Source organism: Lytechinus variegatus, chromosome 8, assembly GCF_018143015.1.
Source record: "Lytechinus variegatus isolate NC3 chromosome 8, Lvar_3.0, whole genome shotgun sequence".
Taxonomy (NCBI): Eukaryota; Metazoa; Echinodermata; class Echinoidea; order Temnopleuroida; family Toxopneustidae; genus Lytechinus; species Lytechinus variegatus.
In genome coordinates, this window is record NC_054747.1 from 16,178,993 (window position 1) to 16,206,040 (window position 27,048).

Genomic DNA, 27,048 nt, shown 5'->3' on the forward strand with positions numbered 1-27,048 from the left:
AAATGCCTGTCAAATCACAATTAACAGCTTAGAGGCCTCTGTAAAAAAAAAATTGGGAACCTGAACGGCTGATTATTGTAAAATTCTGAGTTGACGGAAATTGTAAATACATGTATATTGTTTGTCCAGGGTCCAAGACGACCCTGCTGCCTTGATTCACTTATTTTTGACACGGTCTGCTTTGTCATGAAGGGCTTTTGACAATAGATTCTCTAGTTCCAGAAAGCGTCTGCGTATTGGTTGCGAAAACTGCCTAATGATAGATATACAGGTATTACACACCTTTTCACATTGACCAATGGTTAACTCTTCTGCCACTCACTCTAGTATTCAATAATTCTCTTCTCTCTTTGATCTACAGGACACCATCATCAATTGCGTCCCTGTCCCGTGCCTGGAATCCTCTAGCTGTACCCATGGTGTCCAGATAGAAGGCGTGTGCTGTCCAGACTGCACAGTGTGCGAGTTTGAAGGAAATCTCTACAGGAACGGCTCCAGTTTCACCCCCAGTGACGCCAACTGCAGGAGATGCCAATGTATTGTAAGTGTTTGATATCCTAGTGTGATTTGATGTAATTGTGCCTGTACATTTCATTTAGTGGATGCCAAGGTCACAAAGATGTTAATGAGGACCATTATTGTGGTGATGGTGCTGCTGATGATGATTTTGCCAAGAATAATAGGTTGGGCTGTTCAATAAGATACAGTACAGTTGTATGTAAGTCCAACCCTTTATTATATGGCTGTATCATGAAATGTTTTTTTTTCATATTGAAGTTGTAAAATTCTCAAAGTATATTAATGTCATTAACAGTTCTTTTCAGAGCTAACATACAATCAAGAAAGAATAACAAACCGTCCTGTTCAGGACTACATACATGGTGTTTACCATAAAAACCTCCATTATTGACTTGAGTAGTAAATGAAGTGAAGAGGAAAGAATGGAGAAAACATAAGGGTCCGACTTGCAAAGGGTTAGTTCTTAATGAAATTGCCATAAAGTAAATTATGATAATGATAGTGAAAGAGATGATGATGACTTCATTGAAATCTAAAGCAATGTTTTCCAGTATATGAATCAATACTGTTACCCTTGTAACTTCTCATTCAGAATGGGAACGTAATGTGCGAGGACGAGACCTGCCCTCCCATATACTGCATGGAGACCGTCCAAGCGTTTGGACAATGCTGCCCTCAATGTGCCGTCTGCACCGCTCAGGATGGAACCATATATAGCCACGGTCAAACATGGCAGGACGGGGAGGACCCATGTACAACATGCAGATGTATCGTAAGTCCAAATTCACTCCTTGTATTTTAAGGCTATTTGGTCAAGAGCAAATTTGTCCCATATTACCATCATGGACAATCAAAAGTCCTGAAAAGATAGACTAGATGGCACATATACTTGACTTTTAATGAGGGTACAACATATTAGTCAGAGAGATCACAAAACAAAAGATGAAAATTATGGAGATCTTCCATTTAACTCTATCACAGTAATTAAAGGTAGTATGAGATTTGGCTGGCCACTGTTTTCGTAGTGAGAAAGAAGCTATTTCTGATGTACTTTTGTTGCACCTCCCTCATAAACCAAACGGACGGAGACCTTTAGATTTTGTTTATTACATATGTAGGGATGCAAATGATTTGTTACATGATTAACCAACTCTCATGTCAGATTGCAAAGCTTGGCGTACAATTGTTGATTCATTTTCGGTTGCGTCCGACTTGTAGTGTAGTACCATCGTATTATATGTATTATATTAGGGATTTTTTAGATTTGCATATGTACTTACTGGACCACTATATAGTTCTGTAATCTTGAGGCATTGTGCATGTGCCTTGTTTTCTTCCAGGTCCACTATCAAACAATGAGAATGTGAAAATTGTGATTCTCATATTGTCCCAAACTCTTGGAATACATGCATTTTGCATCCACATTGTTTTGGATGTCTAATGCCTTTGTCAATTGTATTCCTTTATAGAAAAAATTAAGCTTCATAAGCACATTGTGAAGAAACATGTTTTGGATTGCCCCGTTTTCATCCCCTCTGTCATTATTTTTTACATTGCAGAATACAGAGATAGAGTGCAACACACCCATCTGTCCCATCCGTAACTGTATCGATCCTCAGTTTGATTTTGGAGAATGCTGTGCATCTTGTGAAGGTAAGCTATTAAGTAATATACACATAAGCAATGGCAAAGAGGGGAGGGAGGGTTCCACAAAGTTTCAGTTGTGACTGAAAGTGCAAAATAAATAAATCTACAGTTTCTGTGGTATGCATCACTGCATTGGCCAGGTCGAACATAGGGGACAGAGACTACTTCTTGTCCATCAATGAGACCAATGTGCCTGTTACCTTCTAAAATGGGTGATCTATTTTCAAAGCATGTGGAAATTACAGATTTCATTAGTCCGCAGGTACAATAATAACATGAAATCCTCTTTTACACAAACACACTGTACCCATCATTTAACATTCCAGTTCTATTATCATAAAGATTAATCAAACAGTGTAGAGTGTCTTTCATTGAATCAGAATCCTGGGCCCCGTCTTACGAAGAGTTACTATTGATCCAATCAACCTCAGATTTATGGAAATCCATATGTGTCATATTTTTTTTTATACAGAAAATTTGCACAATGCCCTTTGTAAACAAAGAGAAGCACCCTAACTTAACAAGAAAGCATCTACAAAATAGTTTTAACAAACATGCATTTAAGATGTTGATGACTTTCCATAGTTGTGGTTGATCGGATCAATTATAACTCTTTGTAAAACGTGGCCCTGGCTTCCAAAATTGATTTGAACAGTAGAGCATTTCATGAAAGAATAGTCAGTGATCCCGTTTAAATTGTTATAAGCTACTCAAATCCTTGCATCTGATTGGCTCAAAACAAATTAGCCAGTGAAAACCACTGACAAGATGCTTCATGACACACTCTTGTCTTTCCAAACTGACCAGGCTGTACATTCGAGAACACCACTTACACCAATGGTCAGACCTTCAGTCCAGCCACACAGGATTGCATGGAATGCGTCTGTCAGGACGATCGTCTCAACTGCCAGCCCATCACTTGCCCGATCCCTGATTGTCCAGCGGAGTCTGTTGTCTACAGAGATGGGGCATGTTGCCCCGATTGTGTTGGTGAGTAAATAAATGTACTCTATGTTAAAACAGGACAGGAATGCTATGCATGTATGTGGAGATGTATTTATATTTGTATGTTTTTACATTGTGTGTATATTGAAAGAAAAAAAGTCTTAACCATATCTAGGTGGGGGGGGGATACGAGGCCCTCCTCTCAACGATTAATGTAATATTAATATATTCCCCCAAAACTCCCTCCCTCCATCCATTTTTTACTGAGTTTATCATACTTTGTATATAGATTACAAAATATATGCATGCGCATTTTCTTTAATGAACTATTCAATGTTTACCACTTATAATACATGGAAAAGAGTTGGAATAGTGTTATAATAAGTGAATATGAATTCACAGTGGTTTTGATAAGTTGATTGTGTTCAGCATGGGCAAAGATACCGTACCTACTTATTTCAGATGGCTTATAAAGTCATCACTAGCTATGTAGTTGTATGGTTAAGACTGATAGTTTGCAGCTCTTCGTAAAGGATGGCTCTAAATCTTGAATCTTTTAATTATTCTGTCTTTGCAATCAAGATCCTGAGGTATCAAGGATGACCTGTCAGATTGATGATGTCATCTTAGAAAGTGGATCCTCACATCAACCGGATGAATGTTCAACATGCCTGTGTATGGTAAGCATTGGAACCTTGGTACAAATCACTGGTAATACAGTAGGACTGATGTTATATAATAGATACCTGGTAGATGATCAGAGTAGGTCTCAAAATACATTTTTGGGGGGCAAGTTCACAATGGTGAGGAGCACATGTGGAAGGCACCAATCCTCTCTTAAAGGGGCATGAAGAAAATAAATTGTATAAGATTACACTTATAAGAAAAGGGCATCATGACCAAATACAAGAATGCACACTTATATTGGCCCAAATAAAAAAGGAACAGGCAATGATATGGTTAGCAAAGGATATGGCTTCAGATGGTCTTTTTGGCTAATTCGAGGCCTTGCGATTTAAGGTAGCTTGTCAAAAGTCCATGCACCGTTCTTCATCGTTCTTCCCGCATCCGGGTTTTCGCTTCGGCTTTCCCGCCCAACGTTCCCTTCTCTTCAAAGGAACGGTCGCCATCAAAGGCCCTTTGATGCCACCGTTCTTTTGTTCGTCTTTCCTGCAAGTCTTAATTTCTGTCGAAAGGCCGAAGAATCTATTCTAAATAGCTCCCTCTACGACCAAAACAAATGTGTGCCTTCATCATGTTCATATTGACTGTTGGATCGAGATTTCGCGTCACTGTTCTGAACTGTGGTTCGCATCTATAATGGAAGTTCTGTTGCATTCATAAAGCCACGGTAGCTTAATCAAAAATCACGCACATGTCATAAATCGTTACTGATCTTACGAATTTGCTGCAATAAACATGAAAACCTCTTTTTTGCAATTGGAAGAGAGTCAATTCATGATGTTTTAGGTGGGAAAATAAGATTCCACATATTTTCGTTTCGTAGGCCCAAGCCATTCGTAGAATTCACGTCGACTTAGAATATTAATTATTACTCGCATCTCAAACAAGTGTCGAGAGCCCCCTCCCCTCCAAAAAAAAACAGAAGGAAATAGAATGATAAAATAAATATGACCGGAACAGCTTGAAACTATTAGGCATAGATAGATCAAAGATTTACAAAGATTTATTAGAAACTGTTTTAAATAGTTTCTTAAAATTTTTGACGGGCAACAATTTCCCCAGGATAACATATTGTCTCTTAATTTTCTTTATCTCCATGTTGTAAAGAAGCGGGACCAAAAGAGATTGTGAAAAGAGGAAAAAGAAAGCTAAGAAGTCAAAGGGAGAGGAAAGGAAGGGGAAATAGAGAGAAATAAGAAAATAATATTGGGATGGGAAAAGAGGAAGGGTGAGAAAAAAAATGGAGGAAATACAGTTGAAAGAGTGGGAAAAAACTCGGAAATTTGAGAGGGGTTCTCCAGATAAGCGATTCCATGTCTCTCGACGTCAATGTCCGATTGTGTTAAAAACGACTGTCATCGATTAATATTAATCTTTTTTTTTCGTTGTTTGACCAAATGCGTGCGCATCCCGATTGCTGCTTCTGCATCGAAATCAATATTCATGAGAAAGCAGAGTTGTGTTCTCGCAGAATTCGTGATCAGGTGGGGGGTTAAAAACATTTTCCCCAAAATTCATGACTTGCGTCTTAGGAATGAGAGTACGCATGCGCGTGGACTGGATATTTACGAAATTGTGGTCGTCTATTTGAATATTGTATGCCATGAATGAATCAGCATCCTCAAATTTCCGGTACCTTTCTACCCCCCCCCATTATGAGAGGCACAATTAAAATTTGTAATGCAAAATGCAGCCAAAACAGAAGAGTGACCCCCCCCCACCTTGAAAGCGAACCTAATTTTTCCCCCTGTCATGGATCCGCCCCCGACCTTTAGACATTATGTTGTATAGACCCAATTCTTGGTTGGATTTACATTTGCATAGGGCCCGCCCCCCCACCTATTGGCGGAGCAAAAAAAAGGGGGAAAGAAAGAAAAACAGAGGAGAAAAAGAAGGGGAAACATAAGAGGAGGAAGGCGAGTGAATAAGATGAGGCGAAGACTTAGAAAATAACTTTAATAATCATTACGCTACTGGGACAACCAATTCAAAGAAATAAACAAATATCAACCTTGGGCGGCCGATCGGGGAAAATATGGGTGAAAAATGAAATCACCCTCCCCCTATTGGCGGAGGCTGGATCCACCCCTGATTTAGATTTACATTTTATTCACACTATCGATCCCCTCTCGGGGCATAAGTGTACAACATAAAAACATATAACAGACTAAAGTATAACTTCATTTAATTGGTTTAACGTATTAAACGTAATGTTCGGAATTAAAGATAAATACCAATTGTGGTAACGATCAGAAAATTAGTTCGATCAGAATGCAATGAATTTTACCAACGAAGTGTTTGTTTGTATAAATGAAAAATATTTGCCAAATAGCCCTGTGAAAGAAAATCGTAAAAGTGCTGAGAAATGAGCGATATAAGCACAGAATTCCATCAAATGTCAGATATTTTTGAGGCAATATTATAACACACTGTAACGTATGCTTTTTAAAAAAAAAAAACAAGTACACACCTAGTTACAAATAATGCGTGAAGCATTTCCATTTATTTGAATGCAGGATAAAAGAGCACAGGTGTCGAAGCCGGGGATCGAACCCCAGACTTTCCATGTATAGCCAGGCGCCTTAGACCACTCGGCCACGGCACCCTCACATGTTTTAGCGATCATCAGAATTATCGATATTGAGCGGCGATTTCATTATTCTACAAAGATAAGTGCAGGCGCGGATCCAGGAGGGGGCCGAGCCCCGGCCCCCCTATTTTTTGACAACCTGCAGAAAAAAGTGTTTCTTGATAGAAACTACGAAAAGCAGGAAGAAAAGTAAGAAAGGGCTATTATACCCATGATGTGTAATTTACAGCCTCGTAACGGCCGGCCCGACCCCGAAAGGAAACAAGAAAAAGATGAGGGGAAGAATTGGAAAACAGACTTTATATAAAAAATTTCGCTCGCGCATCGCGCTCGCATTAACTGTGTAATGAATCCCATTCAAGAGGATTAAATGGCACTTTATATATCCAGTTCTGAAATCAATTTGCACACAATATTTTAGCTCACGCATCAAGCTTTCATCTTTTTGTTTGATTTACACAAATTGTTATATCAAAATTTTCAGCTCGCGCTGCGCGCTCGCATTGTTTTATTTGTGAGTAACCTATCCTCTTTGGAAATTCTTTCCAAAATTTGTCAAAATGCTCCTGTATCATGTCAGTTTATCAAAAAATTAAGCTCGTGCTTCGCGCTTGCATTTAATTGTTTGAGACATGCAAACAAGCTTGTTCTTTAATTTTGAATAAAAACGCACTTAGACCGTCCAGTTTTCAGGTCGGAATATCACTCATTATTTAATTGGTGATACTTGTATCCTCTTCACTAATCACTAAAAACAGTCCTAATTGAGTCCCTTAATTTTCACGTTTCGGCTCGCGCTTCGCGCTCGCATTGTTTAGTTGGATACTTATCTTTGTTCATTATTATAAAAACTGCTCAGAATCTTCGAATTTTTTGCACGCGCTTCGCGCTCGCATTTTATATTATGACCACATGTGATACCTTATCTTGTTTATAACAATAAAAACTAACATTTACTTAAAACTTCAGTCTTCAGTTAGGAGTACCCCCTGAAAAACCAACAAAAAATAGAATTATGGCGGCCAATCGAGAAAAATTTTGCTGAAAATATTTATCGGCCCCCCTATTGTCGAAAGCTGGATCCGCCCCTGAAGTGCACATTAATGTACTAGATCTAGATTTATGATAAATATTTCGTATCGAAATCGTCATGTAATCATATTTAAAATTGCTCCTGATATCTTGTGCTGTTCATGGTCTATAACCTCCCATAGTTATCGATATCGTCATCACCGCTCTTACTATCGCAATCATCTTCATTTCTCTATTATAAGTATTATCTTCGTTAACATTTCTATTATTTCATTATAATTTCATCTTCATGAATCGATGGGGTGGGAGAAGGAGAAGACTGAGAATTACCAAGGAGAAGCAGACGTACATGTAGAATGGGGGAGCAGTAAAAAGGGATGATAATAATAATGAGAGATGAGGAAGGATACGGAGAGGAAAAACAAAGATAGAGAAAAAAAAGGAGATGCAAGAAGAAAAAGAAGAAGAACGAAGAAAAAGCAGTAGGAGACGTATAAGAAGAGCAGGTGGGCAGAAGAACAAGAAGAGAGGAGACGTAGAAAAGGGGAGGAGGGAAAAGAAAGAAGCAGCAGAAAAGAATGAGGTGGAGAAAAAAGAATAATGAAAGACGACTAAGGATATGAAGAAGAAAAAAAAAGATAAAGAAAAGGAGGAGTAAGAAGAGTAGATGAAGAAGGGGGCGAAGGATGAGAACAAGAAGAATAATAAGGTGGAAAAGAAGAATAACGACGGAGAAACAGAAGAAATAGAAGAGGGGGGGGGGTGAGTTTGTTCTAAAGTAAAATCAATGTGAGTAGAATTAAATTAATGTTTTTATCTATATTGCAGTGATTACATCATTACAATACTAGGATGCCATTATGTTCAATAATTTAAGCTTCAAAATTCTGTACTTCACGGGTGCCTATGGGGCCGTAAGTGATATATTAGCATTAGATCATTACTCTAAAATAGACGGAACGTGATTATTTATTTATAACTAATATTAGTTAGTACACTTACTGGCCTAAAAGCCAAAGCAAATAGGGCCATGATAAAAACTTCTCCATCAAGAGAATTGAACATTATTGACCTTTCAGGATTACTTGGCATTGATACTCATCGAACTGTTCTTAGTCATTGCCCAGGCCTATGATCATGAAAGAGCAAGATCACTCACCCGTATAGTAGAGAATCATTGACAATAGCATGCTCAGCGGGTTCGCCACAGAAAACAATGAGAGAGCTAGACGCTCACAGTCTTTAATTCCCCATATCCGCTGTCGTGATTATTGTCGTAATTTCAATAGATAAACCTACTTCAAAAGACCGTTGGCCCGCCCGATGGGGAATCTTTTGTAATAATGTAGTGTATTAAAGTACGTGTATGCAGTAACTACCATCCTGACTTCTGTTGTCCTATCTAAAAGATTTCTTTCACCATCATCGAGGAGCGATTAGCGCGTAAAATCGCATAATTATCTCACAGAACGGATATAATGTTCATGATTACCAACATCACCATAATCATTACTATTATCTTTCATATTTTTTAATGATATAAACTATAAAATTGATACTGGAGAACGATTGGAAACAGATAATGAATGAATGATGATGATGATACAAAAATGATACAAAAATTGCTTAGAACTTCCATTCTTCAGGTAGAAAAGTAAATATTTTCAGTTCACGCTTCGCGCTCGCATTATCTAATTGTTGAAATATGTAACGTTTTAATTTACGGATAATTACGAGCAGCCGTTAACAGATTCCTTTTTTATCAGAACGATCAATGCGTACTAAGTTCATTCATCTCGTTTAGGATCAGAAGCATTGCCAGAATGCTATTTTAGGACAAAATACATGAAATAAAAAATAAAAAAAAAGCGGGCGCTTCGCGCTCGCACTACTTAGATTAGGCTTGTGAGATTATTTTACATTTATTTTTACATTTGATTTAAAGAATAAAGCTTAAAAGTGACAATATTTGGTTTACATATTATAAAGCGCCTTCTTATATTCCAATTTTACCTTAAACGTAAGTATTTTATTTTCAAACGAAGTCTATGAAAAAGGTGCAGTTAGGCTTTCATTTTGATGCCAAATAGTCTCATAATTGGGATTAGTTGCAAACACGGTTTTCGAATAGAAGGCACATCGGGGAACATCAAAGTAACCAGACAGTCACCAGCGCTGACAAAGTGATAATCTCCCCTTGACATACCCCTATATACCAATCAAGAGGTCATCTTTCTATTGAAATCCGCCACCACTCAGACCACCTCTATATGTTCAAGAATATAGGGTAATCTCCGCAATCAAGAATGGGGTAATTTAAATCTACCTTGACAATGGGGTAAGCCGTTAAATACAGCTTGCAATGCACTGGCCCATGTCATTTTCAACGTCCGGCTTTCGGGGAATTACAATTAGCATCAAAAGGGTAGTTCTCTTGTTCTCGTTTTGTCCCCATACTAGAACCTTGATTTTGTTTCTTTTCGTAATGTGCATTTTGATATGGTTTCCAATATATTTCTCAACATTTCGACATTTAATGTAGTTTAATGCTTGCCTTTATAAAGAGCAATATTACATAAAACCTGCTTGGCGAAGCAGATTATAACATAACGTTCGAATGATATTTTATCAACACATTTTTAATTAAGCATGTAAATTCCCTCTTTATAGGCATGATAGGTCTACTCTTAATGTAAACATTCGAGTTATATTTATTGCCTACCATCTCTCTGTGCATTTTAATCCCGGGGGGGGGGGGGGCACTTACATTGACGAGTGGATACCATGCGCGACCAAAAAAAACACGTAAAAAGGATGTCTTTTTCACGATAGGGTACTTTACGTACGTAACGTGATAAGGGTGTCAAAAACACAAAAATAATGAAAAAAGGGTATCTATTTCGCAAGGAAAATTACGTGTTTAGGGTCGAATTTGCGGGGATGATAAAACAAAGATAGAATGTTTTATAAAGGATGTCTTTTTTGCCCCAACACTTCGTGTTTAGGGTCCGATTTGCGCGAGGTGTAGATCGAAGGTGGGGTCGTTCTAAACCGAATAAGGTGAAGCCGACGACCGAAGGACCCGTAACAATAAAACATTCCTTTACTTGTTTAGGGGTTCATTTCAGGGAACATTTGCCAAGAGTATCGTTTTGTTTCCAATACTTGTAAAGTGTAGGGTTTCAAACGCCAATACTTGTTAAGGGGTGCATTTTCAGAAAATGGAAATTACGTGTTTAGGGTGCTTTTCGAGACCCCATGGTCGCGCATGGTATCCACTCGTGAATGGAAGTGGCCCCCGGGATTTTAATAACCAAATATATTTTGAAAAGGGGTGTTTACTAGGCTAAAGTGAAGGTCCTCATTTGTGTATGAACGACATATTCTCATTAAAATACATGTTGTGAGTTTCAAAGGGGGCACACTTGTGTAAAATGGCATATTTACATTAACAAAATTGATAATGGCTCTCAAAGGGGGGCCGGCATACGGGCCGGATCCCCCCCCCCCCCTGGATTCACTACATAACTGTACCCTCCATGTGCAGAATATAGACCCCCGTATAGACCCACTACTTCTTTTAGTAGAGGTCACAAAATAGACCACAATACTTTTGAGAGCCCAACTATTGTTCAAAATAAATACGGCGCTTATTGGATTGTATTGTGTTACTCCGGCAGGATCCGCACCAGCATGCACTCCATCCTTGTTGATCTAGTATGCTAAATACTTCGGTCACATTTGTTCTAAGGCAAGTCGAAAACAGTCATTTTAACAGTTTTTGTACCAGCTAAATATAGGAAATTTGAATAAAATGAATAAAACGGCTGTTTTCGACTCGCTGTATGGCCGCCGTAAAGCAAATATGACCGAGGTATTACCATTTCCTGTACGTTAATTTATTTTTGGTGCGCATTTGAATATGCAAGCCAGGCGCGGATCCAGGAGGGGGCCGAGCCGGCCCCGGCCCCCCCTATTTTTTGACAACCTGCAGAAAAAAGTTTACTCTTTACCTTGATAGAAACTACGAAAAACAGAAAGAAAAGTAGGAAAGAGGTATTTTACCCATGATGTGTAATTTACAGCCTCGTAACGACCGGCCCGACCCCGAAAGGAAACAAAAAAAAAGTGAGGGGAAGAATTGGAAAATAGACTTTATATAAAAAAATTTCGCTCGAGCTTCGCGCTCGCATTGCCTGTGTAATGAATCCCATTCAAGAGGGTTAAATGACACTAATATATGACCAGTATATATACAATATATCCAGTTCTGATATCAATTTGCACACTATTCTCTAGCACATCAAGCATTCATTATTTTGTTTGATTTACACAAATTGTTAACAGTGTAGTAAAATCACGCGAAATCGTCATTACGCAAACATGTAATAAAATGAGGTCACCACAGTGAATCGATAACAGCGAGAGCGCTGCACATTGCCAGCGGTTCACGGAGATTTGCACGCAAAACCTATGAGAAACGAGCGAGAGCGAACGATTCCACGAGCTCTTCCCCCTTCTTTCCCTTCCCGGCGATTTGTCCCAAAACAAAAGGATTTCTGCAAAGTACGATACTTTGTTTTTCAACTTTATTAGCATTCGATCTATCCGCGCCGATTTTTTTTTTACCGTGGCATTTTGTTATAAATTACCAAAAGAACCTGTACATCAGTTTTGCCGAGCTGAATAAAACGACTGATAGGCGTTTATGACAGCCGTCATTCACGTAAACTTTTGTATCCGATATGTAAACTTTCATTCTACACGTAGTGTACTGATCAATATGCACACAACGTCGTACTTGAAGGTTCGTTATAGTATTAATATTCATAGGTGATAGCAACGGGGAACATAAGATTGACATGTACAATAAAAACCAGTAAAAACTATCTAGAAATGATTAGTCCTTGATGCAATTCACCGACACAGTGAAGGATCAGGATCGTCAATTAGAAAACAGATGAACATGATGAAATTATAAAACTTACATGACTTGTCCAATATCGCATGAATCATTAATATCCCTTATTTTTCCTTTGGCTTATGACTGTTAAGTGCAGAAAAGGGGGAAACGGTGAATAATTTGGTACTGGCTGTATGGTCCCGTGGTCAGTTAGCGTGCATGTTTGTAGGCCTACATTCACAATGATCACGTCGATGGTCAGAGAACAATTTACCTCATTCATCTCAATCCTCTCTTATCATGCTTATCATTACATGTATCATGTGTATACCAGGGAGATGGGGTTTGGTGTGTGCATTAACGTGTGCATACAAGGAAAGATAGCCGAGGTATAGGCCTTAGTTTGTGTGTAAGTTCATTGGGCATGTTGGGTCGTCTCTTCGGTCAAGAGCGTGGTTGCTGTGTGCATCATTGCACGGTGCAAGCTTGTGTGTCAAATACGCGCGAAACGACTAATAACAGGCTACAAAAATCACTCGACCATGCTGCCGCTATGCGAATTCGGTGTGCGAAGATTACGTAACTTTCACCGAAATTAACGCTACACCGTAATGACGATTTCTCGTTATTTTACTACACTGGTTAATGTGTATCAAAATGTTCGGCTCGCGCTGCGCGCTCGCATTGTTTAATTTGTGACATACCTATGCTCTTTGGAAATTCTTACCAAAATTTGTCAAAATGCTCCTTTATCATGTCAGGATATCAAAAAATTAAGCTCATGCTTCGCGTTCGCATTTAATTGTTTGAGACGCACAGCTTGTTTATTTAAATAAAAACGCGCTTAGACTGTTCATTTTTTTTTCAGGTCGGAATATCAGAAATTTTGAGCTCGCGCTTCGCACTCTCATTATTTGTTTGGTGATACTTGTATCCTCTTCAATTATCACTAAAGACAGTCCTAATTGAGTCACTTTTCACGTTACTATATGATAAAATTTCGGCTCGCGCTTCGCGCTCGCATTGTTTAGTTGGATACTTATCTTTGTTCATGATTATAAAGACTGCTCTGAATCTTCAGTTCTAATGACATAAAATATCAAAGATTTTTAGCTCGCGCTTCGCGCTCGCATTATATATTAAGACCACATGAGATACCTAATATTGTTTATAGCAATATAAACTAACATATACTTAAAACTTCAGTCTTTAGTTAGGACTACCCCGTGAAAAACCTACAAAAAAAGCCAGATTGTAGCGGCCAATCGAGAAAAATGTTGATCAAAATATTTTTCGGCCCCCCCTATTGGCGAAAGCTGGATCCGCCCCTGCAAGCTATACAGAATGCAGCTACACAATTAAGAGGTGAGGTACAAAGTTGGAAGGGAAACTAGGCCAAAGAGGCTTTCGTGTTACGTCGGTAAATTATGTTTACCTTAGACACTGGGAATCTAATTTGCAATAATTTGACAGACACTCATTGCAGATTAATTCAGATATTTGATAGGAAGAAGAAATCAACGGCAATATACACGTATTGTTCAAGTCAAACGTGAAGGTTAAAAAAACAAATAGGTATAGAAAAGTTTTAGAAAAATTCAAAGGAAGAAATGAAGTTGGATAAAAAAAAGGAACCATCAGTATTAAGTTGACAAAATTGAATATTGTATGTAGAACAGGAAAATTGAAAGAAATAATTAAGTCCCCTCCCCCCGAGCGGACTGGTTTGAAGGGGTGGGGTCACCATGCATAAAATTATGGTACTTGTGGAGGCCTCAGCCCCAGATCCCCTTCGGTTCTGTGGCTCCTGGATGGTAATCAAGAACACTAGGTCACAGACCACTCTAGATCACAGGGGAAATTTATATAAGAGAATAAAGACGGATCACAGGTAAAAAGATATAGTATAGATTTTCCTGTCCAGTGTCATGTCGGAGTCACTTCAATGTGTTAAGTTTCATTTTTATTCACGCGATATTTTTCATCGGTCATTCAAAGTTTAGAATGGGATTAATAGAAGACGCTTAATTCCTTTATAAACACTCAACTCTATTCATGGTCAAGACTACCTCAACTTTGATAATTTCAATATTTATTTTTAAGTGCTTTTGATTTCGTTCGAAGGTAAAGATTTTTGTAATGGTCTTAAAAAGTAACGAAAGTACTTTTTGTTCTGAATTTCGGGTAATGAAATTCAAGAATTGTGCATTTAAGCTACAATTACCGATATGACAGCTTAAGCATCCAATTTATTTTTTAAAGTTCAAATTAATGATATTTTATTCGTTTGTTTTGCACGGCATCTGTATTATGTGCGAATATATAAGTTTCTAGAATTCCAATGTTTAAACAAATGCAGTGGCGTACCTCGGATTTTCCACAATGGGGGGGGGGCAAAATCGCCTTAAAAGAGTCCTCAACAGGATATAAAGGACATTTCACAGCTAAAACAAATTGACAAGCAAAAAAAAAGGTCTTCAACTTCTCGTCGGGGGGGGGGGGGGGGGGCAGGGATAGGTCCGTTGCATGGGTTGTGACTCGTCAGGGGGAGGGGGGGGGGGAGTCTGCCCCCTGTAGGTACGCTAGTGAACATATATATAAGAGGGCTAAATTAAACATAGGCATATGTTAAGCTCAAATTTGAATTTCAACGCTGCCCTTAGTTTTCAACCTTTTTTCCAGAAAAAAAAACGGTTGCATTTTATGTATTTATTGTTATTTTTTGTCACGGTAGCGTTTCAATGTATATCTTTAAATGCCATCATTTTTGGACCAAGGTATGATTTATATTTTGCGTGGGTTTTTGCATTTCGTTTACAAAGATGTTAAGGACAATTCCATATTTTTCCTCTTCACCCGACAATGCTGACTGTGTGGGCTCAGTGTGATGAAAAAAAATCTTACCCTCGCCTGAACACTTACTTTCAGAAATTCAATATGTTAACGGTATGTTCTTCAAAATAAAACAACATGCTCGTGCTATTAAGGGCTAAAGCTTAATTGTTCTATTAAAGAAATGAAATCTAAATCTAACTGAAATTTGTCATATACTGAAACCCGAAACGAAAAATTCTCCCCCAAAAATGTGAAAGCGTAACTTTTGAAAATATATACCCCACTGGACTACGCACACCGATACAAGGACACAACAATATTCAGATCAGTGACTAGAGATCGGGCGTTTAATAGTTTGCCTAAAATGCCGATATCGTGGACATAGAGGGCGCTCATGCAGAAACATCTTATCGGAGAGACAACCGGGTGGTGTCAAAAGACAAGATCAAAGCGCACGCTTCCGTTTTCGCTGCAAAAGGGAACGGTGGCGTCTTGAATGGCAAGAGCACTGACCCGTAGGAAAGAAAAATGGACAATGGAACGTTGAGCGGGATCGCCGTGGAATATAAAGGTAAAGACGCACGCACACCTTTGACAAGCCGCCTAAATCTGCAGACTAACTAAATTTTACCCTTTCCAACTACAGGCTGGTGAGTTACTTTGCGAAGCTCCAGAGTGTGTAGACATCGGCTGCCCTCAGATCAGGCAGGTACGGGCTCCTGGATCCTGCTGTCCAGAATGCAAACTAGATGCCTGTGTGTTTGACGGAAGGCTGGTCCTCAATAACGAGATCTTCATCCCAATGGGTGATAGCTGCACTAACTGTACCTGTACAGTGAGTACCATAAAGTTGACAGTTCTTGCATTTTTTAAATATTTTGCTAGGTTAATGTGTCAGATATTGCTAAAAGTAGTTTGTCCAAAGATTCCTGTATTTTTCAGAAGTCTAGAAGAACACAGAATTCCTGAAAAACACTTTTTCATAAACCTTTTAATTTCAAAACTTTCAGTATAAATGCGTCCCATTTTGATCAAAACATGGCTGCAATCTACTGGGTAATATACTTATGCAGCTTTTCCATTTACCACATGAATATAAGTTAGAGTTATAAACCATTAATCTAAACTGGCCACTATTCCGTTCACGAGACTAACCTGTCTTCCTCTATTCTTACTCTGTATTGGTCAGATCATTCTCAAGGGATGCAATCTATGGAGTACTCATCAATGGCATTGCGCATAAAATATATGACCTGATAAGATGACTCTTGCATGGATCTGCGTTTGTGAAAGTGCCTTCACAGTGTGAAGGAGACTGAACTCCTCTACCTTAATGTTACTGTGTACCTATCACCCCTACAGAAATTTAAGCGTGCCGCTTGCTAGTAACTAGCATGCGACTAGCAGGGCGCTCGCTTAATAAGCGAGTGCATGCTAGCGAACAGTCCCTGCTCGCTAAAGGATCGCTTAACTATTACTCTGCACGCATATTACACGCTTATTAAGCTAGCCGCATGCTAGTTACTAGCATGCCGCAAGCTTGCGCAAGCTAGTCGCACGCTTCCCGCAAGCTTGAAAATTTCTGTAGGGGCAGTGGTACTATTCATGAAATATGGGCCTTTTGGGGCTCCAGCATGAATATTAGTCATACTTAACACTTTGCAAAGTGCCTCCATTTTGTGGCGGAGATTCAACCGCTCTTCCTTTATGTTACTGTGTACCTATCAGTTGTACTATTCATGAAATATGGCCATTTTGGGCTCCAGCATGAATATTAGTCATACTTAACACTTTGTATAGTACCTCCATTTTGTGAAGGAGACTCAACCCCTCTTCTTTAATTATTGTGTACTCATTAGTGGTAGTATTCATGAAATATGGGCATTTTGGGCTCCAGCATGAATATTAGCCATACTTAACATTTTGTGAAAGTGCCTCCATTTTGTGAGGGAGACTCAACCCCTCTTCTTTAATTCTCTCCCTCTCTATCTATCTTAGGATGGGGCTGTTACGTGTCGTTCTGTGTCCTTGTCCTGTCCGAGCCTTGACTGTCCTCCTGAAGATCAGGTCAAGGAAGAAGGCGACTGCTGTAAACACTGTGCTGGTGCTCTTCAGTTAAGTAAGTTCTCCAAGCCTTCCATCTGTAATAGTCTGTCCGTTCACGGTCTTTGACCTGCATGATTTTCGTTTATTTAATGTTGTCATTATTTCTTTGTTGTTGTATATCCCAATACAATTGTTACTAATTATTTCTTCTTACTTCATAACTTCATCATAGTATTTTAAAATATTCCAAGTTCATCTTTTTTTTCATTTGGTGTTTCCCCTATCTTATCTGTTTTCCCTATGTTTTTTCATGCTTTTTTTCTCATAATTGTCAGATGTATTTATTATAATTGTCTCTTCTCTTCATCTCTTCTATGACCATAGACAACCTCCCGTGTACATTCCAGGGTGAGACCATTCCAGCAGGGGGGAGTTTTATGATAGGATGTCAGGAGTGTATCTGCGAGGGTGGAAATCCCCGCTGTTCAAGACGTGAATGCCCAGTTCTGAACTGCCTTGGGGTAAGGAGAAACATTGTCATGTTGTATATTTTGTTAATTCTTTTTTTAAAAAAAACAAGTTATTAAGTTTTGAGATATTGAGTATAAGGGATTTGCATTTTGCTAGCCTTGTCCTGCATTATCAAAGAGCCATCCCAGAATTACATGTAGGAAAAAGTATATTGACAATGCTATGAAATATGCACAGGTTACCTGCTATTTACAAGATCTCCATGAAATGATTTTCAGTGTTATATTTTTTATATGAAAAGGTACATTTATAATGCTCTCAAATAATTATTGGCAGTTTGTGATGTGAAAGAAGAAGGGAATGAATGGGGACGGACATACACAAATGTTGATTATTTCATAGAATTGCTCTAGTAATAATGGTAACGATAATACAACATTTATGATATGCCATTGATCTAGTATAACCACTCTTGCCCTTTTTACACTATTTTTCTTAACCCCGGACTATCGCTAACCCCGTACTATCCTTAACCCCGTACTATTTTTTTTCCTTTTCACACATGCCAAATTGTTATTGCTAACCCGGATAAGGAATGCTTGCTTTTTACACACGAAACTCGCTAACCCCGGACTAGTGGTTTTTGTCGATCATTCGTAGTACAAGTGCTTCACTCGCAATTTCCTTAACCCCGTACTATTTAAGCTTAGCCCACTTTCGTTTTACACATGCGATCTTAACCCCGTACTATTGCTCTTAGCACCGCAATTGGTGGGATAACCCTGCTTTTTTGCAGGGCCAAATAATCCCGTACTATAGGTGGGGTTAGCCCACTTTGCAAAAACGCTGTGTAAAACGAAAGTGGGCTAAGCTTAACCCCGTACTATAGGTGGGGCTAAATTGCCATTTAGCCCCACCAATAGTACGGGGTTAAGGAAATTTTAGCCTGTCTAAAAAGGGTATATGAGGCACAAGTTATGAGTATGGATATTCATATTATTATGTATCATTCTGCTTTCCTCTCTGTAACAGGGAGAGGAAATACAGATGGCACCCGATGGATGCTGTGAAGAATGTGTGCCAAGTAAGTCATTTCATTAGCTTGTTGTTTACCAAGTTCATTGCATCAAGGGCTCATAGTACTTCATTGATTAATTGATTTCTACACAGGTATTGGTAGGAAATGGAATATTCTTGCCACAATTTCTCGGCCTGCATTCGGCTAATATTTCTCCATGAATGAAATCGATGATTTTCCATATTTTACATTATTTGAATGTTTGCAGGAAATTTTTGTCCTTGTATCCTTTGGGATAATTCTTCATACAAGATATGCCACATAAAGTGGTGCGACAAAGTGAGTGAACCCCACCGGAAATTGAACATTTTTTAGAAGTGTTCATGTTCTGCCATCTTTTAGTCATTAAATTGTGACCATTGGTGATATAATATTACATTCAATAAACTTGTTTCTCTGGTCTCGTAGTCGGAAATTGTAGCATAGATTGTAGCATCTATGTCTATTGAAACCAGTTACATTATGTTATGATTTCATAATTAAAAGTTGTTATTGTATTTTGAAGCCAAATTAGTCATACCTAATGTATGAATAAAGTTTATTAAATAAATTGGCAATATCCGATTACAAAAATATGACACTGTAATTAGTTAGTAAGCTTTTTTTAGCATGATAATAATTTCTAACAACAGAACACACACTACTTTGTTAATAAGGTTTGAATATTCCATGAAGATATTCATTCTGTTTATGTTCACCCTTTTCTTTGTGAAATCATTTACAGAGATGGGATCTTGTATAGTGTTTGGAGATCCTCATTACAGGACGTTTGACAAGAGATTCCATGACTTCCAAGGAACCTGTACCTACACACTCAGCAAAGACTGCACCACTAACCAGTTTGAGGTTTGTGGAAATGATCTATTTGATTCTTCTAAATAATAATGATAGTATTATTGATAGTATGCTTATGAGGATAATGGTAACAATTTATGATGAAGATGATGCTGGTGATGATTCAAGTAATAATACATGTAAGTAGAGATAACTTTAGATATGACGCTGGTCTGGTAATCCAGAGATTTTGGGTTTGAATCCTGCCTGGTGTGCCTTTGATTTTGTCTGAGCTATACTTCACATTGCAGTTACGTGTGATATTCCATTGGGGTATCGTTGGAGACAAAATCATATTTTTTTACTTTATCATCCGATGAATTAATTATTCCATCAATTTAATGATAATATTAGCAATAAGATGAATACTGATAATAATAATAATAATAATAATGATAATAGTAATGATGGTTTTAGTTCCAGGAACCAATCAAATTTGGTCTTTCATATTTGCCACCCATGGTAAGCCTTTGTGTGACTGGATCCTGGCATAAATCATGTATCATTTGATCACTGGATAGATAATCTAGTGATTAATAAAAAGTGATACTTCCCTTGAAATTCAAATAAGAAGTCCTGTTTCCAAATGAATTTATGTGGATGTTCTTTCTTCCCTTGTAGATCATAGTACAGAACAACGGAAAGGAAACCTACGCTGTCTCCTGGACCGAGCTTGTGTCCTTCAAGGTCCATAACGTGACCATCGATCTCTTACCAAACTTTGCCGTCAGACTGAATAAAGAGGAAATCACCCTGCCTTACCTCAATGAACCAGAATTCAGTATACAAAAAATAGGTAAGATATATAGTCAAATTGATTTAATTCACATGAGCTTTACTCCTGGACATCCCTTTTCCAGTAGGAAATTGGGTATTGTACAACACATGTTACTATAATTGGACAAATATATTTATATAATATACTTCATTCTTGCTACTGTTTGCAACTCGTCATGTTCTTTGGGGTTACTTAAGGCTTCTCTCAATATATGTTTTTGTTTTCTTATTCTTTTTATTCTTTTGTGGTTTCCCTATTCAATAATTACAATGATAGTGACTCATAGCAACATTTGTGTCCTTCCATCATTGGTTGCCATTTTCTGGTTGTTTTCAGAAAATCTATTCTGAATAATCCTGTATATCTTTTAGTTTTAGGTTTTTCAGTATGCTCTCAATTCTCTCTGTTTACTATTTCTTATCAAGGTCTTATGACAGTCATCCACACCAACATCTTTTGTGGGATGATGTTCATTTTATTTTCAGCCCAAAACCGATTGCTTTCTGAACATCCATTAATTGAATTCATCCTTTTATTCTTGATGTTTGTTTTTTATTTATAACATTGGCATCACCTCATTGTTTTACGGAATATGTTATTTCTATTTAGGTCTTATGATAGTAGTTCATACCAACATTGGTATATCACTGTCGTGGGATGGTGCCCATTTCGCTGAGGTTGTAGCCGATGGCATCTGGGAAGGTCAGCTGTGTGGATTGTGTGGTGATTACAATGGTAACCCTGATGACGATTTCAGGTGAGTCCCTTTTAATAATAATATATGTGATTTGTAATGCGCCAAATCCACTCAGCAGAATGCCCAAGGCACAGTGAAAGAAGAAAGAAAGAACGAAAGAGAACAGGTACAAATATAATAGTAATAGATCCAGGAACAATTAAGAGTAAGAGGCATTGAATAGACGAGTCTTAAGGTAACGTTTCATGGATTGTCAGGGGAAGACCATTCCATAGAACAGGGCCAGCATGCGAAAAAGCCCGAGCCCCCCATGTCTTAACGGATTTAGGAATAACTAGGGAACCAGAGTTTGATGAACGTAGGGACCTTTAATGAATTTTAATGACTTTTAATGAATTAACCCTTTCACTGGTAAACTGCCACTTGGTTTACACCCAATGGCTGGAATTCACAAAGGTGGTTTTGAAAAAAATGAAGGGTTATCATTAACCATATAGATTATTTAACCATTCAAAAGTCCTAAAAAAAATAGGCACATGCCACCTGTGATACTGTACCTCCCTATTCTATGCCTGCTACTACCCAAGCTACAGGTATGTCATTAATTAGCGTGAACTCCTAACTTTAGATTTTGTTTTATGTCTATTTTCGAGTTTTCATTACTTTATATTTTGTTTAACAATGTTCTCTTCTGCTTGTTATTGATGTTTATAATTCAATTTTATCTATTTTATTACAATCCGAAGTCTGGACCCCTTGGCAGAATAGTGGTAATAATTACCACTCTGAATGGGCAATCCAGCCATTCATATGTATTTTTTTTTTGTAATTATATCTGATGTATTTTGTTTGTACTTTGCATGTTTTTTTGAATGGAAAATAAATACAATACAAACTTTTCTTTTGTTTTTAATGTCTCACAGAGCTTCGAATGGTACGCTTTGTGGGACGGCATCAGAATTTGGGAACACATTCTTAGTTGGTGATTATGCAGAATGCTCGTGTCAAGAGAGTGTCGAGCAGACGCCTTGCCTAAGGAATGACAACGCTGATATGGAATTCATGGCAAGGGACAGATGCAGTATACTCAAGGTATAGATTCTCTCAATTATTGATATGTCTTATTTAATGCCAAATCCACATTTATTGCCTTCTTTTGGATAAAATCCAACCAAAACGAAGCATCCAATAATTATTTTCATTCACTTTCTTTTTAAAATTCAATTTATTCTAGAATAAAATAAATTTTAAGTGTTTTCCTACTATAATTTCCATCTCTTCAAACATGATACAACTTATGACATAGGATCTTTTTCTCATTTTGGACTTTCATAATCAGCCAATTTAATTTTGTTAACAAACATTTTGGCTTGTATGGTATATTGGTAATAAGACGTTTTCTCTGAATAGTATTGCCTCTTAATATAGTATTTTCGTAGGAATGTTCTGAAGTAGTCATGTAATAATCTCTTTTCTCTCTGTATTTTTTTCACTTATATCATGTGTAGAACAACCATTTGCTTTATATTTTTATAATATTTTTGTACTAATTGTTCTGTTGTACAAAGGCAAAAATCTATTTTCTTTATTTTTTCACCTATAGTTATCTGTAGGAAGAATTTATCCCTGTATTTTCATAATATTTTTGTGGTTCTGTAGTTTCTATGTAATCATTCCTTTTCTCCATATGTATTTTTGTCTCTTGTACCATCTATAGGAAGAGCCATTCGCTGCTGCCCACGCCGTAGTCCCACCCCTTCCTTTCTTTGATGCCTGTATGTACGACCTCTGTGCCTGTCCCGCCCACGAGAGATGCCTTTGCGATGTATTAACAGCGTTTTCACATGAAGCCAGAAAGAAAGGCATAATGATAGATTGGCAAAGAGACAACTATTGTGGTAGGTCCATAGGTATTTTATTTCTTCATAGGACTTTTGTATAATCTTCAAGAACCAAGAGATTTGGCAATCAAACAAACATTTCTGGCAATGAACATTACTGTACCAGCCACACAGGAACATTTTAAGTGCTAACAATGCGTAAAAAGAAAACCGTAATGTTGCACTGATGATAATTATGATAATAATATGCCCATTTATATAGCGCAGTTCCTATATGCATATACTCAACTGAGCTTTGATACTTGGTATCATATTATTATCCCGGCTGTAGCTGAGCCGCCATTTTAATAGATGCTAAAACGTTCAATGAATAAATCCTACCAGGTACCCATTCACCTCACCTGGGTCAAGTGCAGCAAAATGTGGATAAATTTCTTGCCAAAGAAAAGTAAGCCATGGCTGGGATTCGAACCCACGACCCTCTGTTTCAAAGTCTGGATGCCTTATGTCACAACAATGCAATATTAAGATATTGGATAAATGTTTGACATCACAATCCAAAAGATGTGAATAGACCTACTGTTACTGCTCTGTTAGTGCTAACAACGTTTCTGTGTGGTTGGTACTGGTGACGTGACTAATTATTTTTAAAAAGCGTAAAAAGACATTAATTTGTAGCTTGCTTGTTGATATGATTTTCAGTAGCTGTCTTTTATGCACCCTTCTTCTTTTCCTTTTGAAACCTACGCACATATCATAAATGTAATAAAACACAGTTTCTAGGTAAGAATTATATTGATGGTAATTCTAGAGATGGTACTCGTTTTGATCTTGTGTGCATTTGTACATTGGAATACCCGAAAATAAGTGGATTACATTGATTTAAATCAAATTTTGTGAGTAAAGTTGAAGCATTTGCATGTTTTCCCCAAATAAAAACATGAAATCTATCAAACATTCAATGAAAGAATTTGGATATTCTTTATTATTATTTCAAGACCTAAAAGTAATTCTTGCTGAAAAGTGGCTCATTTGCCAGAGATGATTATATATTTTTCTAATGTACTTTTATTGATTTTTAGAAAGTTTATTATTTTGAATGTTCCTATCATTTTGAAGAGTATTTCACGTAGGCCTATATATTACGCAGTTATGGGTAGATTCTTTTTAGTAAAGAATAAACGGTATAACTAAGCGTAGCCAGGACATGTTGCTTTGAGCATTGCTATATATTTTGTAATTTCTATTGGTACCCATTAATTCAAATGTGTTTCCTTTTTCTTCTCTTTTCCAGCAATTTCGTGTCCAGAAGGTGCCGTGTACAACGAGTGCACATCGCCCTGCGTACAAACTTGTGATACAGTCAACACGATAGAAGATTCTTTAGAATGTAATCAACTTGAAAATTGCATACCGGGATGTAAGTGTCCAGCAGGAATGGTACTACATGATTTCAGATGTATAATGCCTGAAGACTGCCCTCTATAGTTTGGATATGAACATGAACAGACTGTATGAGGGGAGACTTACTGAGCTCCCTCCGGTATCCGATGTGGATTCATTCTAAATAATTCTACGCCAGTTCAAGGACTTATATATTTTTTCTGCAGAGGGACAAAACTTTATGTTATACAGACTCAGACTTTAATATTTTGATAAGCTTTGATACATTATTATGTGTGCTTATAGGATACATACATGATATGCAAACTGTTTAATTTGGTCGGGGTAGGGGGATAATTTTGTATATGAATTTGACTCCTGAAGACCAGTTCATGAAAATATTAAGCGATGAAATATTGTTTTCCTCTGACAGTTACCATAGTAACAGTTAGAGGCTAGTGCCTTTCAGCCAATCAAAAGCAAGGATTTTACTGATATTGTCTCAGCACTGACAATTTAGTTTGATAGTGCCTACTGTGTTCATGAAATGCCCCAAAAGCACTGTAATTCATTACCGCCATAACTTGGGGGCGTCGATCAAAGAACAAAAAAGCTATCAATGGATTATGCAATGAAACAGGTGCAGTGCTATGTCAGTACATGCTTATCGTTTGTTAATCATATTCAAAGCTCCCAGTTGGATAGAAATTAAGATACAGCTTCCAAACAGAATGTAGCTTGTGTTCATTTGAAAAAAATATATCATGGAACATTATCAATCAGCAATTGAACTCAGCCTCTAATCAATGTTACTGAATTTCAATTTTCATTGGTGGATGAATACCCTGGTAGTATATGCAATGTTCAAAATTTGTGACTTAACATGCACAGTGATAGTGCTATGATAGCTTGTAACATTTGTTGTTAATAAGCAAATCAGTCAGAGAAAAATCTTGGAGTGGTCTTCCAAAAATAAGAACAACTCTTATTTCAGTATTCAAGTAATAAACTGTTGTATGTTGTTTAAAAAAGAAAATTGAATGAATTTACTTAATATTTTACTATATGAACCAAACCAATCTTATGACAATAAAAGTTATATTTATTTCATTTTATGTAATGTGATATGTGCATCCTCGAAAATAAACTTTTATTGAACCAAGGAATTATATCTTTATACATATGATCTGCTGGCTCTATTAATTTAGGTAATTGTTATTTGTGATTAGGTTTGATATAATTTAATGATAGCACTACCTCTGTTTTAAATATATCCATGTATTTTATAAGTTTAATGATCATTTTCTGTAATTTTTTAATGCTTGTATATGCATCATTAAGTAGGAGAATGAGTAGATTTGCTAATATTGAGAATTATGTTTAATATTCTTTGTGTGGGCGTTCCTTTGTCAACGTGTGATGAATTCTGTTCAAATTTTAATATGGTGTTTGCCAGATCCTACATTGTTTTGTGTATGCACGAATTAACAGGCACTGAATTGGATTCTTAAAGTGGTAGCAAACAAGGCACAAACATTTGTTTTATGTATCTACACTCAATCCAGCAAATTGTAAATTTGTTTTTTATTTTCTGAAAACTTGACTTTTTCAAGAGAGTTTTCAATATATCAGACACTTCTATTGTATTTTATTCCAAAGAGATATTTGGCTTCCATTTTGTTTTGACTTACTGATATGTTTCTATTATTTCTTTAAATAATTTTTTTAACCTTTATTGTAATGTGCATTTTAGGATATCCATATATAAATTGCACAATATGAATTCACAATTATTATTATTATTATTTATTTCTGTCAGCTTTTATGAGGTACTAATTATCAATGCTACCAAAATGCAAATTCAAACTTAAAGTTGAGCAGAATATATAACTTTTTAGCTTAATGTAAAGTTGTGTTTGATTGCCTTGTACAGTGTATATATTTTATATGTACCCCTTAATGTCTTTATTTCTTTACTGAAATTTTTGTTTAGAATGCTTTCAAGAATCAAATTTGGTGCATATTAGAAAAAGAGAGAAGAAAAACATTGGAATGCCTGTTAAGTAAAGCTATCTCTCTGTATCTTCACGGTATTTATGAAATCATTTCGATTGGAAATATATGCTGCTATTATGGTGCTACGACCCTCATATTGATGTATCCAAAGGAATGCATATTTAAGGTAACTTATTTTATTTCCTTATTATTTTACAACTCTGCAGGGTATCTTTCCTTTTTATTTGAAAAAAGGGAATTTTTTTTACAAAAGAGTAATTGATTTCTGATTTTTGTAATGGATTGATGATGTTTATACTACACTTCATATCCGGTATTATGTCATGCTTTTGATATTCTCAAATCCAACCAACTCTTGCCTTGTCTTTTGAAATGATTGATTTTTTAAAAGGAAATAAATAATATTGAGTATGTATGATATTATGTATGAATCAGGTTTTGTATGTCTCATTTGTCCTTGTAAGTGTTGCGTAGTATTGTCCATTTTCTACTTTTATTACGCATTCTGTCTAATATCCTATTTGAAATACTAGTACTAAAGTTACTGGAAATACATGTGGGTATTTGGTATTCAGGTAGTAATTTCAAGAGATAATATTCTGAAGCTGCAAGTACATCATAAAATAAGGAGAGAGAAAGAAAGAGAGAGGGAGGGAGAGAGAGTGCAAGTAAAAGAGTGGGGAACAGCAATAGATGTATTGACTTAAAGGAAAATGAAACCTTTGAAACGAGATAGCTTGTGTGAAAAC

General features: G+C 37.0%; 1 protein-coding gene across 1 annotated transcript in view; it reads left to right on the forward strand.

The window, feature by feature from the left end:
• The window catches only part of LOC121419513, a 331,043-nt gene extending 306,347 nt beyond the window's left edge, over positions 1–24,696 (forward strand). The window contains exons 182-196 of the mRNA XM_041613966.1: positions 362–541; positions 1,112–1,291; positions 2,079–2,172; positions 2,974–3,156; positions 3,694–3,791; positions 15,802–15,990; positions 17,154–17,274; positions 17,586–17,722; positions 18,705–18,756; positions 19,475–19,596; positions 20,206–20,380; positions 20,972–21,119; positions 21,983–22,151; positions 22,777–22,957; positions 24,195–24,696. Of these exons, the coding sequence (XP_041469900.1) occupies positions 362–541; positions 1,112–1,291; positions 2,079–2,172; positions 2,974–3,156; positions 3,694–3,791; positions 15,802–15,990; positions 17,154–17,274; positions 17,586–17,722; positions 18,705–18,756; positions 19,475–19,596; positions 20,206–20,380; positions 20,972–21,119; positions 21,983–22,151; positions 22,777–22,957; positions 24,195–24,388 (2,223 nt within the window). The 3' untranslated portion in view covers positions 24,389–24,696. The remainder of the gene's footprint in view (positions 1–361; positions 542–1,111; positions 1,292–2,078; positions 2,173–2,973; positions 3,157–3,693; positions 3,792–15,801; positions 15,991–17,153; positions 17,275–17,585; positions 17,723–18,704; positions 18,757–19,474; positions 19,597–20,205; positions 20,381–20,971; positions 21,120–21,982; positions 22,152–22,776; positions 22,958–24,194) is intronic.
• The last annotated feature ends 2,352 nt before the right edge of the window (positions 24,697–27,048 follow it).